The sequence below is a fragment of the Myodes glareolus genome, chromosome 19, assembly GCF_982192425.1.
Source record: "Myodes glareolus chromosome 19, mMyoGla1.1, whole genome shotgun sequence".
Taxonomy (NCBI): Eukaryota; Metazoa; Chordata; class Mammalia; order Rodentia; family Cricetidae; genus Myodes; species Myodes glareolus.
Genome location: NC_142044.1, coordinates 37,564,936 through 37,586,716, shown reverse-complemented (window position 1 = coordinate 37,586,716; position 21,781 = coordinate 37,564,936). Strand labels below are relative to the sequence as shown.

The window sequence follows — 21,781 nt, the reverse complement described above, 5'->3', positions numbered from 1 at the left end:
CTAGTGACTGCCAGGGCTGCCACAACAAAGTGTCATCATGTGTATGGCTGAGAGGTAGGAATTTGCCTCTCACTTCTGGAGGTCAAAGACTGAGATCAGGATGAAGACAGAATGTGGGGGCTGGGAAGGACTTGCTTTTGGTTTATTGGGGGTACATCTTCATATAAGGGGAGAAGAGAGCTCATGAACATTTGGGTTTTTTACTTAAAGGATATTCCATCCCATCCTGAGGACCCGATCCTCAGGACCTAATCTGACTCTTAATAAGCTCCCAAAGGCCCTACCTTCAAATGACATTTCTTAGAGCTGGGGCTGCAGCACTCCATCCATGACAGGGAATGTATGGTTCACTATCAGCTAGACCTGGAGTTCCCATAGCTTCCAGACATTGCAAGAGTGTGTGGTAGTGAGAAGTACTTAGGGATTCCTTATGAGGCCAGTGATCCTTCTCTCTAGGATTACTTCCATCCTGGTCTCCTCCCTGGTCTTGTTCAATCCTCTGGCAGTTTACAAAGGCCCGAGCTCAGCTCAGTATGGGGTTCTGTTAACACAGATGGCCTTAGATGCCAAGGGGCTCAGAGGTCTGTTGGGATCTAGGTCCTAGTAGGGATGGCAGTCTGGAAACACATGGACAAATGAGGCATGTGGTTTTGTGAGTAGCCACTGGTAGGTGCTGTAGACACACTACTGAAATCAGCCCAAAATCAGCAAGTTGGGGTTTGGTCTGAGGGAAGACCCTTCTGGAAGCAAGGCTTTCAGGAGTTAGGGCAAGGGCAGCACAGGCCATAGCAGTAGGGCCTTTCTGTGGTCCGTAGAAGAGTTTAGAATATCTGCTAAGAGGAAAGAAGCTGGTTTCCAAGACAGGGCCCATGGGTCTGCTCCTGGGCCAGTCCAGTATGGGGAATCATGGGTGATTAGGATAAGTATTATTGCCTCCAGGTGAGGAGCAATTTGCTAATGAGGCAGCACTGTTAAAAACCCTCCTTAGGGATTGCACCCCTGGGTCTGCAGGTGAACGGTATCTCTAGTTCTGGCTGTGGTGGAGTAGGAGGTAGGGTCACTCAAGATTGTTCACCTCCTGCAAGGGCAGAACTGGGCTTCTCTGATTGTTACCTCAGCCTATGTGATGCTTTGGCCTTAGGTCCTGATGCTACACAGTGCTACTGACTGTCAGACTTATTTGTCCCCCTGTCTCAGGACAACCAGTTCTACTGTCAGGCTTCCTTCCCTAAGATTAGGAACTTGCTCTGCTGAGTTCCTCAGCATTTGCAGCTTTGGATTTCATGGTGCACCTGACTGTGAGGCCCTCATACTTGTGGCTTGCATGTTGTCAGTAGGATGAGTGGCTTACATTTAAGTCATAGCTCTGAGCTTCACTCTGTGCCTGATATTCTTGCATGAGTACCCAGTCTCTATAGCGTGGAGGTTAATAGGGGTTACAGGAAAGAAGACAGAGGATCCTAGGGTGGTATCACATATAGTGGAGACAGTGGTTAGAAGCCTTGCTGTCCATCTGTGAGCCACTATAGCCTTCTCTGATTCCCTTTTCTCAGCCTAGTGTCAATACTGGGAATGTGAGACAAGACTCCCTTCCCTCAGGGTTGCATGTATCCAAAGGCTATCACCCCGAGTCTGGAGATCCTGGGTACAAGCAGCCCTAAGCATAGGGGTTTCCTGATTCACCCAAGGACATGATGACAGGAGAGGAGTGTCCAATACCATGGTTCTGGGGGAATGGGGTCTCTGATAGGTAGCATAGAATGGTGGTTATGTGGGTTGGGGTTATTCGCCTGATTGGCACCCATATTTTACTTGTTGACTGTGTAGAGGTTGCGACTCAGGTCAGAATCTAGGTTCCTGATCTTTCTTCCAAGCTCCCTCAAGTAGGTGTCATAGGCAAGCCACAGGTGGGTGAGGCCTTCCTTCCTGCTTAGGGTCTAGACCTGAAGTGTCTGCCATCCTGACTTACAGCCCAAGTCGTTTCTTTCTTGTGTGTTCCCACACTCAACAGTATGAAGGCCCCTGCCTACCTGGAAGCTATAGCCCAGCAGAGGCCAGCCTGAACATGTCATTGTTCCTAGGCTAAGGGCAACAGATGGACCTCAGGACTTCTCTGGAGTGGTGGTGCCTGTTGGTGAGTGGAAGGTCATAGGCATAGCAGAGGCTTCTTGGTAGGGGAAATGGCACAGCCTAGATTGGGAGATCCTAGGGAACCCTTACAGGAAGCTGGGGAAATAACAATGCAGGTGCTCAGCTGGGTCTGTAGCAGAGGGGTCTGTAGCAGAGGAGTCTGGCCTTAGAGGATGAATATGGGATCCTGGAGTGGCCAAGCAGACCTGAACAAAGCAAGTCAGCTGCCCTGTCCCTGCTCTTGCTGCAGAGTGACAGTGGTGAATCTAATATCTGTGGATGGGGTTATGCAGCTACTGCCCCATGCAGGGCCCTTGCTGACGTCTTTGCACTGTCCACTGGGGCCTGGTGAGGTGGCCTGTAGGTGGCTGCCAGCAGATCCAAAAGCCATAGCTGTGGGCCTGGGCTGGAGGTGGCACAGGTCTAGGGCTGGAACTTTCCTGACTCTGTTCCTTGACTCTGGTTCTGTGTCCGAAGTGCCCAGCAAAGGAAGGGAGGAGTTGCTATTGGCTCATGGCTCACATGTTTCCTTTCCTAACTAGTTTCTTACTTTTAGTTTCTTTAAATAACTTCTTATTTTGATATATTTTGTACTTAGAAAAAAGGTGCAGAAATAATATAGAACTCTAGTATACTCTTTAAGTCTACCAATTATTTTCATTTTGCCCATTTACTACTGCATTGCCTTTGTGCCTTCTGAACTGGTTCTTGTGACCCTGTCTTTGTGGCTCTGCACACGTCTGTAGGCAGGAGGGACATCTGAGGTCCAACTTGATCTCTGGTTATTTATTTGGCAGTAAAGGCTGCAGGTGTTGTGAAATGTCTCTTTACTGGACTTCTTCCATGTCTTTTTGGAATTAGGTGTAGATTTGCTGTTGAACTGGAATGCTATAGCGGTTCTGATGTGTTCTTAGCTTGCCCAGTGGAACCATGTGATCCAGGAACTTTTGGCCAGACTGTGTTTTACAGGTTACTCTGATCCATTGGTAGGAGATTGTGAGAACTTTTTTTTTTCTTTTGGCTTTTCAAGACAGTTTCTCTGTAGCTTTGGTGCCTGTCCTGGAACTAGCTCTTGTAGATCAGGCTGGCCTTGAACTCACAGAGATCCACCTGCCTCTGCCTCCTGAGTGCTGAGATTAAAGACATGCACCACCATTGTAAGCTTACAATTGTAAGCCAATTGTAAGAACTTGTTGAACTCATGTTCCCTGCTGAGTTATTACCCAGTCATTTAGACCTACCTGTTAGTGACTTTCCAATCCTTTTTTCTTTCTGGTGGATAATGGAACTCTGCCTGTAAGTAGTGACCCCTTGATGGTGTGTAATGGTGTGGTCCTGAACTTACACTGTTAAGTAGGCTGTAATCTGTTTTTATCATTATTTATTTTGGTCTTCAGTCAGTCCTGTCCCTCAGACTGGGTTTGGTTCCTTCAGCAAGGCCTCATTCACTGGACACACACTTTCTGTGGGACAAGGTGCTCCAGGTTCACCCTGGACTTTCCTTTCCATGGTCCCAGAATCAGTCACTTCTTTATAAAAGCCCTGCTCCTTATGGTGTGTCAACACTTAGTCCTTGCAGTGTGTAGAATATTAATAGTCTCTCCTGTGGTCAAGTAGTAGTAGTGCTGAAATTTAGTCTTGGGTGAACACAGCCTACCATGTTGCTTTTGAATTTCCTCTGTATCAGCTTATGCTTGGATGTGTGTTTGTGCACACACGGCCACCGCCATCACCATCTGTGGCTCTTCTCCAACCCAGAGAATCCTCCTTTTACCAGCATCAGTCTGTGTGTTCGTTTGTTCGGGCCTGGCATGCAAGTTGCCTTATTTTCAACTAAGCACAGACAACAGTGACCTTACTAAGTAGAGTAACACATTGTTCTTGGCACGTTGTGAAATGTAGAAATCTAAGTGTGGGAGTCTCTGAGTCTTAGTGAATGCTTATATGGGCAGCATTTGCCTATACAGAGACACAGTCCCCTCCCCTGCCCTGCCCTGCTCTGTTTGACTAATGTTTCTTCCAGTCCTCCAGCCCCAGTGTAGCTCCTGTCCAACTTTCCTCCCTTAGGTTCATTTGTTTGACGCATATGTACTGTCCCTCACTTCGTTTGCACAGTACAATGCTTCTGTTTTGTTTCTTTCTCTCTCTTTCTTTCTTTCTTTACTTATTTTTTTTTGTTTTTTGTTTTGTTTGTTTGTTTGTTTCTCTGTGTAGCCTTGGCTGTCCTAGAACTCACTCTGTAGACTAGATTGTCCTCAAACTCACAGAGATCTATTGCCCTGGCCAGGCCCTATTTTACACTTATCCTTGTGGCTTCTCTTTCACTTATTCCATATTAATGCGAATTCTCCATGGATAAACATTTGAGCTGATTCTTATTTGAGAGGTGAGAGTAAAGGCTGCCAAGCACCTGTGCACACTGGAGCTTCCCTTTTCCTCTAGTGGGGGTTGCTGGAATGTGGAGAAGACAAGTATTCAGGTTGTATGAAGTTGCCTAGTCTTCCTTTCTGTTCCCCTTTTACCTGATATTATTGAGGGGTTTTTGTTTTTTTAATTTCTGCTCTCAGTGTGTGACAGAGCCTCACTGCTCCCCTGGTGACCATGATGTTGAGCACTTCTTCACAGCTTGGTCAAGGCCCTTTGTTCTCTTCCTTCGTGAAAGATCCAGGGTTTTTTGTTTGTTTGTTTGTTTGTTTTTTAACAGTACCATGTTTCCCCTTTCCCATGCCCTTTTCTTCGTGATCAGCCGCATGGATTGGCTGGGTCTCAGGAAACAAAAAGGTTGTGGCTTCAGATGCCTCATTCTGGTGCTCTGGTGCTTGTCTCCTCTGTGTACGTCACCTGCCCCCCTCTGTCACCTGTCCCGTGCCCACATACCTACTGTATGCCCTGCACACACTTCGCTCTCAGGCAGTCTGTCTGCTAACATCGTTGTGCTTTGAGACCTGGTCCCCTGCTTATATCTCAGGGAGCATCCCCTGGGTCCCGTCCTCGCCAGCTCACTCATGTCCTTCCCTAGCCTGTAGGCTGCTCACTCATATTCCATCTGATTCTCTGAAATTTGAGGAGTAGGTAAAGAAAACCAAAGTAGGGTATTGCCCATGGGGAACTGTTGCATTCAGGGTAGATTTGTCCTCTGTGCAGAAGGAGCTAAGCAAGCAGCAGGTGTTGTCAGCCTGTCGCAAGAGATCTCGAGGGTCTCTCTGGTCCAGGGGAGGGCTCTTGAGGATGAGTCCTGGAGCCTTCATCTCCTCCTGCTTTGTGCCCCCACCCCCAAGCTTATCCACGTGGTGTTGAAGGAGGCCTCTTCCGGCAGGTTTTTTAGAATTTTATTTTATGAGAACAGGCGGTTACAGCTCCCCAAGTGCTGTAAAAGTTAATGTGATGGCCTCCCTGCGCCTGTGCTCATTTTTATAATTTTTTATTTTATGAAACAGGACAGGGAGCTTAGTGACTTATTACTATTCATTTCGTTTCAATGCAGTAAATATTGATTCAGTTGGGGGTTTTCAATTTAAACCACTCGGCGATTATATAAAATATTACTGGCTTCTGAAATTATGCTTACCGATCCCTTCGGCTGCTCATTAAGGAAGGAGTGCAATTTTTAGATCCCTTTGCCTTCATCATTCTAATAAATGGGCTGAGATACGTTTTTGCACGGAAGGTGCCACAGAAGTTGCTAGCAGGGGCTTGACAGCACGGATGCAACTCTTAATTTGGAAGTCATTTCAAAGCATGCCTTGGTTATTTATTTCTGTTTGAGGCAGTCAGGCCTTTGAGCTTGGGTCCTCTGTGGTGCTGGGCTGCAAGGCTGAGTGGCATCCTCCTGAGCTGGACACCTGCTGCTTCCACTAAAGCTGAGGCCCACGCTCTTTCAAAGCCTTAGGGAAGGATGGGCAGGGGAGCCATCTTATAAAGGCAGCAGCTAGCCCCTGACCAAAACTGAGACTGGGACATACCCTGAGGAATACAGGATTCTCAGGAAGGGAAGGTACTTTCTCAGAGATCTTTTTTATTTATTGTTGTTTTCTTTAATTTAAGTATAAGGTGCTTTGCCGCATGTATATCTGTGTATCAGTTGCATGTTTGGTGCCTGCAGAGACCAGAAGAGGGCATCAGATCTCCTGGAACTGGAGTTATAGGCTATTGTGAACCACTTTGTCGGTGCTGGAAATTGAACTCCAGCCCTCTACTAGAGCAATACGGTCTCTTAACTTCTGAGCCATCTCTCCAACCCCTTCTTAGAGATCTTTAAACCCAGTCCTTGCTAACTGATGGGACAGAGCCAAGACTGAGACTTGAGCCCCCAGGAGGAAACACTTAGGTGCCCGGGCCAAGACAGTGTTGCTGGCTGAGTTGGTTACTGCTGTGCTGACAGGCAGCGCGTGAACATCGTGCTTTGCTCCAGGTGCTCTTCTTAGACTCCGGCCTCAGAGCAGGAAGCCAGCTGGAGCTTCTGCACCCAGGTCTGTTCCCTTGCTTGGTCATCCCACATCTAAGTTGATAGCTTCAGAATGAGCTTCAGAATGGCCCTGTGACCAGGCCATGTATGTTCTGGACTAAGAATTCAGTGCCCCTGTGCTTCCAGCAGAGCCTGAGTTGTCCCTCAACTGCCTCTCAAATTCTGGAAGAGTAGGACAGGGCTGTAGTCTACAGGATCATCTTTCCACAGGGTCCCACATCCCTCTGACAGCCTCTTCCAACACTGCCACAGATGTTTTTACCAGGCCTTCAGGGCTGTGGGCACAAAGCTAAGAAGAGACGACTAGAGTATCTGTGAAGAAACTATTTGAGAGGAGACGGGCTAGGACCAAGAGGTTTCTGGACATAGAGGCCTCAAGTTTTGGACTTGGAATAGCCCTGTATTGAGTCCATGTGTGACCGAAGGAAGGCAAGGCAGGCAGCAATCTGTTCCCCTGCCTCGCTGGATTATCTGTGGTCTCTTTGTCCCTCTACTGCAGCACTAAAGGTGGACAGACCAGCTTGAGGGCATCAGGACAATGAGCCATCCAAAAGCAGTCCCTACACATCCTCTCTGCCCAGGGCTCTGCACTGATGCCAGTCATGGGTTCTGGTTCATGTTGGTCCTTGTGATATCTCTGTCTCTTGAAGCTGTCTCAATCTGGTATGCTCTGTGGCTGCCTGCAAGTTCCATGTGTTGTCTTTTCTTCCTTCTTTCTCTTTTCTCTTGTCCCTCTGTGACATGCTCTCTCTGCCTTCACTCTTGCCTCTGTGTTTGTGTGAAACTGTGCTTGACCCTAAGGCTCCATGCATAAGTGGAGGATTCTCTCTAGAATATGCTGCCAAGCACAAGGAAGCTGAGGCCTTCCCAGTGGAGGAGTAATTGCCGTGCATGAATTCTGTAGCCCCAGATGCTGTTGCCTCAAGTGCCAGCCTGAGGGATAGCTCAAGTGGGCACACCCTGTCCTCCTCCAGCCTGCCTGGATTCAGCCCTTCTGGAGAAATGTTGCTTTTCCCTCCAGTGAACTCGTCTCCACAGTTCTATTGCACATGGGCAGTCTCTTGGGTTATGATGGTGACAGAAGGCTAGGGCTTGAGGGTAACAGGATCTTCTTTGTACCCACTGAGAAATTTGTGGACTCCAGATCAAGGCTGGCTTCCAAGGCACTGGGCGTTCTCCTGCTTCTGGGCCCCATGTGGCAGAATCTGATTCAGAGGGTATAAAAGTGGTTGGTCTCTTTACCCCTCTTGTTGACTTGTGTGGCTGAAGTTCTGTCTAGGGTAATAGGCCTATAGTAAATAACATCACAATCAGACAGGTATGACCTTACCCCATAATGGTTTGTGGATGGTTTTCCCTCTTCCTATTGGGGGTGAATCCAATAGGAAGGACCCAGGGGCAGGACCCAGGAGAGCCTCAGTGAGACACTGCCACAACATAACTCCAGACCACACTCTGAAATGTTTAATGATAGAGCTGGAAGGCACATTCTTTCACTGTGTCTGAGGATGGTTGGTAAGAAGGACCATTCAGAAAGTCTGTAGGCTTGTCCTTCAGCTTAGGGAGCACTTGTGCTGGCCCATATGCAACTGTAGTTGGTGCCTGAACCCCATGGGTGAAGGCCAGGCATGGGCAGTCCTGGACATACACAACAGAAGAAAGTAGAGATGCTACTCTGACAGGGAGAAACTATCTTTGTCCCTCAGTGCTACCTGGGTGCCTTACATCATTAAATGCTGTTTTAAATACCTCTTTTAGCCTGGTTTTAGAGGTGGTAGTAAAGTGTCATTCAAATAATCAATACCATATCTGACTTCCTCTATATCAGTCCTCTAGCTGGTCTAACCTCAAAACATGCTTCCCCTCCCAGGTTGGTGTTGTGATGGTGGGTAGTGATGGCCTTGCTAGAACTTGAGAAACTTGGCCTTTTTAGCGATAAGTTCTCTCCCATGATAGCTGCTATCTGAAGGGATCATGCTGTCTCTTGAATTCCCTGCCAGGTGCTCACTTAGGGTCTAGGAGGGCTCACCCCAGGAACCCACTGTGTCATGCTAGGAAGGAGGGTGACCAGGGCTTTACAGTACTTTCAGGAAAAAATGATGCTTCTGTAGGGTGTAAGAGTGCCACCAGGGGGCATGGTCTCTTAGGTCAGGATGAGGCCCTTCCTTTGTCCTCTTTCACCTGACTCATGGCCTCTCATCTACAGAATGTTCTGTTCTCGGGCATAGGAGTGGATGACACCCTACCCTGAGCCTAGGGAACAGGCCCCCTGTGGGAGCTGCCTCCTCCTAGGTATTTGGTTTCTGTCCTCCACCCCACCCTTCTCTGCCTGGCATTTGCTATGGCTGTTGGAAGTCTCACACTTCACATGCTGCCTGGGCAGCTGAGGCTCGTGGAGGCCAGATGTGTGTTTTGCTGGTGACAGTTGACCTGGTGTATAGATTGGAGTTGAAGTTTGAGAGACTTCTTTGTTTCAGGAGCAGGCCCAGGTACCCTGCTCAATCTGCAGGTAGATGGGCTGTTTGGGACCCCAGCCACTGCCAACATGAGGCCAGGCTCTTGAGGGCTTTCCCCAAGTCAGCAGGGTGCCTGTGGCTTCTTGCCCCTCCCCAGAGCTGTGGTCCCTTGTGCAATTTGCAGTGGGATGTCTGTTAAGATTGCGTCCACTTCCCAAGTCAGCACTTAATTGGCAAGGCGCTTGATTTAACAGCGTGGGAGCCTCCACCGGAAAAATGGCTTGAATAAATCTCTGCCTGACGCCAGAAAATAGATATAATCTCAGCATTAACTACATTAATAGTAGCAGGAGCTGAATTAAGAAAGCCATAAAGCATAGGTGGGGAGCATAAATTATGGTCCCTCCTCCCCTCCATGTTTGGGTCAGGGAGGTCGGGGCTGGGCAGGACAAGGGCTTATCCACAGAGCCTGAACCAAAGCCTGAGCAGAAGCTGGAGGGACAGCCCTGACATGTCCTGACCTATGGGTGTCAAGGGTTTCAGCTGTAGGGAGAGTGTCTTAGCCCTTCCCTCCTGGCTCTTGATTGTCCCAGGTCTGGATAATCCTGGCAGAGTGGTTCAGCAGTGCCATGAGGTGCTAGAATAGCCCCTGTATGTCATCATTAGGAGTGACATGTCGAGCAGCTCTGAGCTCTGCTACAGCATGATTCAAGACCCCATGCTGTCCTCTGATACTTACACCTAAGAAACCTTCTCCCTCCCCCTTCCCCCACCCCCCACAGGGTTTCTCTGTAGCTTTGGAGCCTGTCCTGGAACTAGCTCTTGTAGATCAGGCTGGCCACTGCCCCCAAGTGCTGGGATTAAAGGCAAGCGCTACCACCACCTGGCCTAAAAAATCTTCTTAAGAAGGCACCTCATTCCATTGCTGATTGGGCAGTCGAGCTCCGCCTCAGGGCTGGCCTTCTGGTCACCATTCTTCATTATTGTTCCTGTGGTCTTCCCAGGGGCATTCTAATATGATAACAGTGGCTCTGGCTAGGGCAAGTACCATTGGCTCGGCTGTTGTATGGGGGCTCTTGTGGGGCTGTTCCTAGTTTTGAGAGACCCAGGGTGGCCATGTCCTGCAGATGAATTTGTATACTGCTCTGTTCTGTTTTTGTTGGCCACTGTCATTAGAAACCTGGACTCCTGAGTTTTGGTTTAGTACTTTCATTGAACATTATTTCTTGTCTTCTTATCTCTGACTTGCCTGTTTCTTGAGGACTCATTGGACCCTTGAATTGTTCAGGGTATCACCTTTGTCATTTTCCCAGTTTCAGTTTTGCTTTTCTATTTAAGGTCGTTGCCAGAAGGTCCTATTTTTCTATGCTGTGAAGTTTCTCTCCATCTTAAGACTCTATGCATCAGTTTCTATAGAAAAGCCTTCCCTGAGACCCGCCTACCTGTTACCTCCTAGCAGTTACGCCTAGCAGTCTGTTACGCCTAGCAGTCTGACCTCCAAGGCTCTGCCCTGAGCTTTTCCTGATAATAGAAACATACAGCAGAGACATACAGCAGACTCTAGAGTTCTTTCTGTTTGCCTTTTGCTGTGGATTGGACACATAAGGGAAAGCTCTAACCCTCATATAACCTCATTTGGAGAAGAGGTCTCTGGGAGTAAGTAAAGTTAACTGGGTCAGACATGTTCAGCCCTCATCCACTCTGACTGACGCCATATAGGAAAAGAAAGAGACTTTAGGAGCTCAGTCCAGTACTCCCATGCAGGTCTCTGCCTCTGTTCCCATCAGTTGCTGGATGAAGGTTCTGTGGTGATATTTAAGATATTCATCAGTCTGACTATAGGACAAGGCCAGTTTGGGCCCCCTCCCTATTCTCAGGGTCTTAACTGGGGTCATCCTTGTGGGTTCCTGGGAATTTCTCTAGTGCCAGACCTCTTGCTAGGCCCATAATGGCTCCCTCAATCAAAACATCTCTTTCCTTGCTCTCATTTCTGTCCTTCCTCCATCTCAACTATCCCAGTCCCTCAAGTTCTCCTCCCCGCTCCTCTTCTCCCCTCATCTTTCCCTTCCACCCTCCCTACTCTCCCCACCCCCATGCTTCCAATTTTGTCAGGCCATCTAGTCTATTTCTCCTTTCCAGGTGGATTTATGTTTTTCTTAGGGTTCACTTTGTTACTTAGCTTCTCTAGGATCATGAACTATAGGTTCAATATCCTTTACTTTACAGCTAGTATCCACTTATGAGTGAGTATATACCATGTTCATCTTTCTGGGTCTGGGTTACTTCACTCAGGATGGCTTTTTTGGAACCATTGTCTTTGGATGGATACTTTACTCAGCCTAGATATAGTAGGGAGGGCCTTGGACCTTCCCCAAAGCAATGTGCTTTACCCTCCTTGAGGAGTGGATGGGGGGTGGGTAGGTAGAGGGTATGGGAGGAGGGGAGGGAGTGGGAACTGTATGTATTGGTATGTACAATGAAAAAAGATAGTTTGTTTTCTTTAAAAAAAAATAAAAGGAAGAGACATGGGTGCACACCTGGAGAAAAGCTAGGTGAGAACATCAGGAAGGCACAGTCTGGAGCCAAGAGGGGAAGCCTCCCCTGAGACCAACCAGTCAGTGGCAGCTGGGTCTGGGACTTTCAGCCTCATGAGGAAGCATGTTCTGTTGTTGAAGCACTCCTGCTTTCTGTGGGGCAGCCTGAGTGGGGCACCTTACCATAGGTCCTTAGACTGTACAGGTTGCTGTGTGTGGCAGTAGCTTTGTCTCATGACTTGTCCATTTTGCTATCGACAAGTGTCTCAGTTGCTTTTTGTTTCGACATCTGGTCACAAAGCTACTCTCAGTCTTGCTGGACATGTCTTGAGGTGACAGAGAACTTTGATATTCATGGAGTTTGGCCTTGGGATGAATGAAAGAATAAGTAGATAAAACAACTAGGTTCCCGTGCTCTTGCCACACACACTGCAGTCAGTTACAGCGTCAGTGTTGCAGTCCCTGTGTTCTCTTACTGTAAAGCTAATGGGGCTCATATATGTTCAGCTTTAATCCAGTCTGATTGATGCCATATAAGAAAAGGAAGAGACAAGGAGCCATGATGTTGGAGTGGGGTGTGTGTATGTATATACACAAATGGAGGTCAGATGACAGTTTGTGGTGTTCTCTTTTCTCCTATTGTGTGGTTTCCAGAGATTGAACTCGGGTTGTTAGGCTTGGCAGCAAGAGCCTTAACTTGCTAAGCCATCTTGCCAGCCCTTTCACTTTTTCTTTGCAAGTAAATGATGTTGAGTGTCTTCCATACTTAGCATTCTGGGCTGTACTTTTTCATGGAGTTCTTCTTCATGTCTTTTGTCTGTGTTTGCCTTTTTATTGTTTGCCGAAGTATTATATATATTATGGATATGTCATTCTCCTAGATGTCTTATTGCATTATAGGGCTTGCTTTTTATATTGCTGATGATGAAGCCAGCTGGGGTCTTGTACATGCTAAACAAGGTCTTTACTACTGAGCTACACCAGCAGTCTGAGCACTTTTTAATGCTTTTTAATGCTTTTTAATGCTCTGTTTTATCATTGTTCTTATTTTTTATTTCTTTTTCTTTTCTCTTTTTCCTTTCCTTTCCTTTTCTTTTCTTTTTTCTTTTCTTTTTGTTTTGAGACGGGGTTTCCCTGTGTAACAGTCCTAGCTGTCTTGGAACTAGCTCTTGTAGACCAGGTTGGCCTCCAGCTCTCAGGGATTTACCTGCCTCTGCCTCCTGAGTACTGGAATTAAAGGCATGTGCCACCACTGCCCAGCTTCTTTCTTTCTTTTCTTTTTCTTTTTTCTTTTTAGTTTTTCAAAGCATGGTTTCTCTGTGTAGCCCTGACTGTCCCAGAACTCACTCTGTAGAACAGGCTGGCCTCGAACTCAGAGATTTGCTTGCCTCTTGAGTGCTGGGATTAAAGGCATGGGCCACCACTGCCCAGCTAGTATTCTCTTCTTTTATATAGATTCTTTGTTTAAGAAGTATTTGCCTACCCAAGGTCATATTTTCTTCCAGCAACTTAGAAGTCACCTCTGAGTCTATGATCCTTCTTGGGCTGAGTTTTATTTTATGGGGTGTTTCAACACTCTTTTGTCCCTCAAAGGAGATAAGAAAGGATCTCCCTCAACTTGCCCAAGTGCATGGTATCAACCGTTACTCAGACTCTTAACACTAGAACTGTTTCTGACCCCTCTGTTTTTAACCAATGGACAGGCTGTTCGTTGGGATTGTTCCTTAAGACTTGTTCTTCCAGGAGAACTTTAGGTATACTTTTGTAGCCTCCCCCAACAACCATCCTTCAAGCAACAAGAGTGCACTTTCTTCTTTCTACCTTGTTTCTTGCACAATCGGGACGGCCCTGCCTTGCTGTGTGTGTATCCTGTTCTCAGTGTTAAGTGAGTGCCACTGCCTCCACATGTGGGCCAGATATACCTGCTGTGAAGTTCTTGCTACTTTTTCTTCCATACATATTATTCCACCTGGTTTTTTGCTTGCATCTTGGAAGGATATTGGTTCTCATATACATTTATCTGTTCATCCCTCTAACTCTAATGAGTTTTTATTGTTGAGCTTTATGGTCTTTCCCTGGTGTTGGTATAGAGGTCACTTCTTAGCGAGGCTCCCCTCATCCAGGCTGCTAACTGAATTCCCTATACAGTCTTGGAGAGATTTTTCCCATGGCTTGGTGGAAGAGCGTTGCTCTACTTAAATAGTATGACCCTTGGATACCTGAGGGCCTACCCATGCCTCTCAACAGCTGATGCATTGGTATTAGTGGGTCCTGGGCTGACAATGTGGGAAAACATGCCCAGTTGCAGAGGACTCAGGGTGCTGCCTGTGGTATATACCAGCCATTACCACCAAGGATAATTGTGTTGGCCACTGAGCCCCAACCTCTTTACCCATGTTGCTGAACTCTGCACTCTGAGTAGGGCCATTAAGGCCTAGCAGTACCTGTTTTTTTGCAGCTAACATACAAAACACCAATAGCTTCAGCTGAAATGGATTTTTAAAAGTGTCATTTTATGGAGAATTTTACTTTCCATCTTGTTGTTTATTAGGCCCTTAAAGGGAAAGCTTGTAATGTATCCATTGATCGAAATACCAATTGAATAGACGTGAGCACATAAAGTACATAAAATCGCCCAGCCCCTCGTAATAGGGCAGCGTCATTTGTAATGGAGGCAGTGCAATTAGCTTTACCCACCACCGCTGGGCTAGGCTGGCAAGGTGTGGCCCTGAATCACTGTTGCTCATTAATGTGAGAGAGAGAGAGGGTGAAGCAGGATCCCTCAAGGAATGAAACCCTGAAGAGTCCTTGGGTAACATAACAGAGTTCTTCCTTGGAGCCCTGTTCGTGGGTCAGCCTTGAGCCCTAATTAGCCAACTTTGTCCCACCTCCTTCACCAATAGCCACTCACTTGCATCCCCTGCCTACCAATGCCCTTACCTGCCCCAGGCTGACCTCTTTCCTTCTATACAGTTTACACAGTCAGCCTTCTCCATGAATATCCTTATCCTCACTGTGGCCCTCCAGGGCAAGACTGCCTTTTCCTTCGTACATGGTGCCTGTATCCCAGGGATAATGAGTCTTCTTAGTTACCTCCAACTTCATGCCTGTGTTCTGCTTGTCCCTTGGCCCTGGTAGTCTTCTCCCCAGGACTGTCTCCATCTCGGGAACCTGAGATGCTGGGTTGTCCAGGTCATTGAGATAAAGCCTGTTGAGGCTTCTCTCTTCCAGAACATTTCATGGACTGCCCTGCCCTGCCCTGCCCTGCCCTGCCCTGCCCTGCCCTGCCCTGCCCTGCCAAGATATGCAGGTACTGAAGCCATTTGGTAGGACTAGCAGTGGGGGAAAGGAGTGTTTGTACTGCTTGGTACCCACACACATGCTCGTGTACTTGCACACACACAAACACACATACTAGTTCACTCTCCTGAGCTGAATGGCTGACGTGGGGTGGCTGGTTTCTGGTGGAAAGCCCTGCTAAGCAGTTTAGTGCCTGTCACGGCGGCTCCGCCTGACCTACTTGGGGATTCACCGTGCAAGCTGCCTCTTCTGCTGACTGCGCACTCTCGATCGCTCAGCTCCAAGCTTTCAAAAACCGTGCTCCATTTCCTGAAAAATGCTTCCCTGGTTGTTTTCTCTGCTCCCCAGCCAGCCTGCCCAACCCCTGTTCCAACACCACCAGTTTGGGCACCCTGGCCCCACATACTAACATTCTCTGGGTAGCAGTTGTTAGGGTCACTACTCTGTCATCAAGTGTCCTCTGACCCAACTCTTCTTTCAAGCCCATTGCTTCCTTGGTGCTCAGCCTTTGATTTGCAGATGGGTACCTTGTTTGCGAGATCTTCTTGTTCTGTTTCCCACTATCCCTGCCTATAACTGACCAGAGCTTTCGACACATCCTGGTCCTGGCCTTCCTGAGAGGCCCTGGGAACCCACACCTGCTCCATATCTGGCACTTGCCCATAGTACAGATTTCCAGCGCTGCCACATTCCACACAGCATGGGCCTTATCCTCCATGAGTCCCGGATGGCAGACAAGGCTAGGTAGAATCCACGCCTTTCCTTGGCTGGAAGGCTTCCTCAAGGACATAATGCCTGATCTTGGACCAAGATCCAGTCCTGTCTTCAGACAGAGGGACAGCATGTGCAAAAGCCCAGTACCAGGAGCACAATACTTCGAAGACCCTGCAGCTTCCTAGGGTAACTGGAATTCTAGACTAGAGAGAGGGAGGATTTCAGTATGGGAGCAGTGACCAGCAAGGACTCGAGCTCAGCCCTGTGGACCTCTAGTGAAATACACAGAAAGAGGAAATTGGGGAAACTTTATCAGTTGACTAGTGTCAAACAAATGGACAGGAAAGAGTAGGTGAAGGAATCCTTAACCTGAACCAGTAGAAGCAAGGCTGGGCTCTAGGTATTATCAGAGGACAAGTGGGTGAGACCTGAGGTTGGAAGGCAGGTAACAAGGCCTTCGTTTCCTTGAAGTCTAGCAGCAGACGGTTCTGGGAATGGAGGTGGACAGATCAGAGGAAAAGGGTGTAGAAAGTAAATATAAACAAGTGGACTTTGGTAGTGAGGGGAGTGGGCACATATGGGCTTTTGTTTGTTTCTTGTTGGGGAGAGGTATGTGAATGTGTGTGTACACATATGCACATATACATGGAAGCCAGAAATCAACCTTAGGTGTCATTCCTCAGAATCCATCCACCTTTTTTTTTTCTCTAAACAGGGTTTCTCTGTGTAGCCCCTGCTATCCTGGAACTCACTCTGTAGATCAGGCTGGCCTCAAACTCAGTCACAGAGATCCGCCTGCCTGTATCTTCCAAGTCCTGAGTTTAAAGGCATGTGCTACCACCACCTGGCCCACCTTGTTTTTGAGACAAAGTCTGTCATTGGTCTGGAGCTCAACAAGTCAGCTATGCTGGCTTGCCAGTGAGCCCCTGGAATCTCTTCTCTTTGCCTCCCTATTATAAGTATACACCTCTGCACTTGGCTTTTTACATGTGTGATGGAGATTAAACCCTGACCCTCTATTTGCATGTCAAGCGTTTTGCAGATAGAGGCATCTCCCCAGCCACCTGTTTCTTTCTCACAGGCAAGGTTGTAGTGTGAGGGATAGCAGCAAGAGCCAGAGCTGAGCTGGAAGGCACAGGAGGGTTCTGGGTGGGACTCTTACTATCTTCACTTAACTTTACATGTAAACTATCTGTGCTCTCTGGTATACTGAAAGGAAATGAACTCAGGTCCCAGCTCCTTGCCCCAGCTGCCCAGGGAACTCTCTTCCCTCATCAGCAGTGTTTGTGGAGACCCACCTCTGATCTCAGTCTCTGTGATTCAAAGATGCTATCGAACCTGGTATATGTGGGCTTCCAAGTCTAGAATTCACCTGGGCTCCTGCATGCCACCTGACTGTGCCCTAGCCAGAGTCTCTTCCAGGTTCTCTGCTCCCTTACCATCTATACTGGATCTGTACTGATCACACTGGTTTCTAAGAGAAGGGTGTGTTGCATGTCAGGGTCCCATTCATGAGAACATTATAGAGCCAAGAGAATGGCACCCAGAGTCTGGGTTGCAGAGGCCAGGCTGCCTGGAGGACTGTGCCCACAGAGGGGCAGGTAGGCAATTGTTAGGAAGAGCTGTCTACCAGGTGCTTGTCCACTGAGCTGCAGTCTGCTGCTGGTGATGTAAGTGTTGGAACATTCTGTTGTGTCTGAACCCTGTAAAGCTAGGGGAGGACAGGCTTAGCTATCCAAGTACCTTCAACCCCATCACTGTCTCTCTGCCATCCCAGACAGCTTCTGACTTGAAAGTTTCCAGTGCTCATAAGGAAGTGGTCACACAGCGCTTCTTTTTTTTTCTTTCTTAAAAAAAAAAAAGAATTAAAAAAAACTACTTTTGAGGTGTGTGTCTTTCTCCCCATTATCACTGCTTTTCATTTAAAATGTTATCTCCCCTTGCCCCATCCTTTGTGCCCCACCCCCAAGGGGAAGAGGGGAGGCCTAGCCTCACCCTGGTGTAGTCAAGGTTATGGTGATAAATCCTGGGGCATTGTCACTTCTATTCGGAGTAAATTGGCTGGCCGCTTTCGGGCTGAAGGAAAGATAATTTGCTGTAGTATTTCAAATGGATTAGAAATGGATTTGAAGGGAAAGTTCATGCCTCCCATTACAAAGGCGAGAAAGAAGACTATCTTAAGGCACTGTTCCCTCCCTGGCCTTCATTATCCACGCTTAATACCTTTCCTATTTTCCAGCGTTAATGAAATTTCCTGGCGGCATGGGCCTGCCGGACGGATGGGAGAAGCCTTTAGATCTGCGGCTCCCGTTGCAGAAAAGGAATTACAGAGCCATGCCGTGAGGGCAGGCGCTTGCAGGGTCCTTGGCCCTGCTATTATCTCATTAATTTTATCCCCTCTTCTCTGTACAGTTCGTTTCCAAAGGCTGTCCTCTCCATTAGGGTAACAATTTACTGGAGTGCTGTGACACCCATGGCAGTAAAAAGCTACAAGGCCCCACCTGGCGCCCTCTGCTGCAGCTTCCAAAGCCAGTGAATTGGCAAGGGTGGGTGTGGGTGGATGGGTGAGGGAAAGGCCTTTGCTTTGACCTGGTTAGCTACAGGGTCCAACCAGATCTCCTTGAGTTCTCATCCATAGCATCACCCAAGTGTAGCCCTGTGCAAGGCTCAGGCTCTTGGTTGAGCAAAGCAGCAGGTAGCACCTGTGCCTATTCCCTGCAGGCCCTGGATGCACAGGACTTTGCACACAGTCTAGGATAAGATCACAGGGGCTGCTGTCCTGCATCTTGCCCAAGTAGATCCACAGATGGCCCACAGTTGTTATCACCATCTAATGAGCAGTTTTTGAAGGAAGAAAGAGAAAGGGACAAATGGGTATTTCCTGATCATCCCTAAGAATTTAAACGCGTCAAGCCAGGTTGGTGTAATCCCAGCACTCAAGAGGTTGAGGCAGGAATGTTATCTCATAGTAAGACCTTGTCTCAAAACAAACAAACAAACAACAAAAAAACCCAAAGCAAAACAAAACAAAATAAGCATGTGGAATAACGAAGGCTGTCTTGGGAAGAATTGTAACCACAGATGAGCCTTTCAGCTCTGAAGACCAATCATGAAAAATTGGCTTGTTCATCTGAGGGTCAAGGGCTGAGAACCAGTTCTGGTCTGAGGCATCCTAGCCCAGCCTGATTTAGTCTGTTTTAGTCTGATTTAGTCACTGTTTTAGTCTGTGGCTCCTTTTCTGTGGTTAAATCTAGGGAGGAGTAGATGGGAATCACATTCAGAGCTCCCTGTGCATTTCTCAGCTCGCTAAAATGCCACTGCATCGGGTGTGTTCTTGCAGGGCTGGGCCCCAGATTGTGGTTGAGCATGAGTGTGCTTGTCTTCTAACTAACATATTTCTGGTGGCTGTGTGTTTGCTCACATTGTAGAGATGGAGTGTGGAGTGCTTGGGAGAAATATTATGGAAAGAGAGTCTGCATGAATCCCAGTCAAGAGCTCATCAGGTCTTCTGGTAAGGACCAGAGCTGGCATCTAGCTTCAGTTGTAGGGTGGCCTGAAGCTAGCTAAGAGGTCACTGCTGCAGAATTGTACTCTTTAGTCCCCTCTTCCTGGAAATGTTACTCTAGCCTCAGGCTGGTGGATGCAGGGATGTTTTCAAGTCTCACATTGAAAAAACTCTAGCAGCTACTGCTCTAGTGCCAGTTTATTTTAACTAAGGATTTGGAATTAAGTTAAACATCCTTTGTGAAGTGACCATAGCTCTGATTAAAGATCAGGACATACCACTGAGCCTCTAGGACTGACAGGATTGACAGTAGATCTCTCTTGGTTGGACCTTTTCTCATAGCTAGTGAAAGCCAAGGGTACAGAGTCTGATATACTAGATCTTGGAGGTCACAGTCTCATAGGACTCCTGTCTCTAACCCAGATGGTACCCAGTAGAGTGCTGATGAAATGTGTGATGGGTAGGGCAGTGAGTGGCCAGGCAGACCAATCACTGCAGCCTGGCAGGACTCTTTCCCTCCAAGATTGGTGTTTGTGAGCTTGAATTTTAATTAAGAGAAACTGGGTTAAGTGCCTTCTGTGGCCTCCCCACTACTGTGTTTGCACTTCCACCGCAGCTTTGGTCCCCTGACGGCTGGCTCGCTTTGCTCACATTATCTCACTAATGAGCCCTCTGAGGCCACTGGCTGGCAAGAGTTAGCCAAACTTGCAAGTGGAGAGACCAAGGCTCAAAGGGGCTGTGGTACTGAATGATAGAATGGTAGCTGAGCCCAAGTGCATGACTGCCCTTCCCCTGGTGCTTTTCTTTCTGGGTGGCTTCCCTTGGGTGACAGATCAAGCTATGGTGGGCAGTGCTGCAGGTGTCTTGGTAAGGCAAACAAGCAAACCCCCTCTGGCTGTTTATTCTGTAGCTCAGTTCTGGGGTTTCCTTCTTGGCCCCTAGTTGGCTGGAGAAGCATCTGTTATAGCTGTGGGATCCTGAGAAACTTCAGACCATACTTCCACCAGGAGCTAGATCTAGATAGGCCACAGGGCCATGGGAGCCAGTGGGAGTACCCTGTGGGGTCTGGAAGAGAAGGGCACAGCCCTGTGCCAGGCTGTATATGTTGTCCTCACCTTCCATTTTAGCTGTCTCCTGGGGAGTGGGGACTGCTGTTGCAAAGGCCTCTGTGTACTCTGCTGGTACATAGCTGGTGCCCATTGCTCACATTTGCCACTAGAGGGCAGTGCACGCAGGCTGTGATCATGTGATAAGTAGTATCTGATTTACATAAACATTACACACCACCAGAATGTATCTTGAAGATTGGCTGCATGCTGAGCCCTCTGGGCTCACCTGACTGCTGGGGCACCAGGTTCCCTCTCTGAGGGCAGTCTACTCAAATCACAGCTAGGCAAGGGCTGTCACATCAAGGCCCTTCCTCAACTTGTTTAGTGCTTGAGCCTCCAGGGGTTCTGGGGTGTCTGGTAGACCTGAAAACAGTAGGGTGGTCTCTGAGGTCTGTTCTCCAAACCACCAATCCTACAGCTGCCCCTTTCCTCATGAACAGTAATTTCTATCTCATACTGTGGACCTGATGAGATTGTGAGATTGCCCTTATACCTTCTCAGTGCAGGGCTCTCTGAGCAGTGGATAAGGAGAGAGGTATAGTGAGCAATAGTTCCCGTTGATCCCATGACTCTCTTATCCTGGGGCAAAGCCTGTACCGACCTTGGCAGAAACCCAGTTGGGTGTCATATACTGGAGCCAAGGGGTCAGGGCCTGCACTGCTTTTCAAAATACAGGTGCCCAGACAGCTGCCTTCTTGGGTGCTCAGGGAACATACCCAGCATGGAGATACTCATCAGTGTCCAGACTAGGAGACAGCAAGGACAGGTGTGTTTTGGAGGAGGCCAGTCCTCTCTGTGACCCTTTGGGGGCTCATGAATTTCTAACCAGTTTGTGTAATACTTGGGTCTCCTTGTCAGAAGTCCTTGGCGCCACTGCTACAGAAACGTCTCTATGAGAGGTAAGGGGACAGAGTTCTCCTGGCAGCGGGTCCAGAGATACCCAGCAACCCCAACTATAATGTACCCCATACAGCAAGTGCTTCAGGCTGGATGTAGCATTGGACACCAAATCTATAGCTTATTCTGGGCCATGTCTAATAGACAGTTTGTTGTCTCTATAGGTCCCTGGTGCTGAACCGTCTGCGTCCAGCCATCACTGGGAGTGGGAAAGCCCCACCTAGTTCCCCTCGGTGGCGCAACAAAGGCTACCGCTGCATAGGAGGGATTCTCTACAAAGTGTCTGCCAACAAGCTCTCCAAGACCTCCAATCGGCCCAGTGATGGCAGCAGGACCCTCCTCCGCACAGGTGAGATGGGATACTGCAGAGTATGTGGATGAACACCAAATGTCAGTGTGTCTTACTGTCTCTGGGCTCTCAGCTGTGGGCATAGCCATGTAAGGGAGCAAGGCCAGGGTCCTGGAACTTAGAGAGCTGAGAGAGTGGATGTACCCAGAGAGAACTGGATGGGCACAGGGCTTTAGAAGCTATCCCTTGTGAAACTGAAAGGGTAGCCAGAATGGGGGCAGTGTTGGGAGGCCCTAAACCCTAGTGTCCCCTGGGAGTCTGAGTGGCGCTTGCTTCTTGCTTGGCTGAGCAGCCCAGATTTTCTGTGGGAGACCATTCAAGA

The 21,781-nt window shown here is 48.2% G+C and overlaps 1 protein-coding gene across 1 annotated transcript in view; it reads left to right on the top strand.

The window, feature by feature from the left end:
* Zc3h3 (zinc finger CCCH-type containing 3) overlaps positions 1-21,781 on the top strand; it is an 81,615-nt gene that overhangs the window by 34,018 nt on the left and 25,816 nt on the right. Inside the window, exon 5 of the mRNA XM_048454450.3 lies at positions 21,275-21,459. Within this exon, the coding sequence (XP_048310407.3) occupies positions 21,275-21,459 (185 nt within the window). The remainder of the gene's footprint in view (positions 1-21,274; positions 21,460-21,781) is intronic.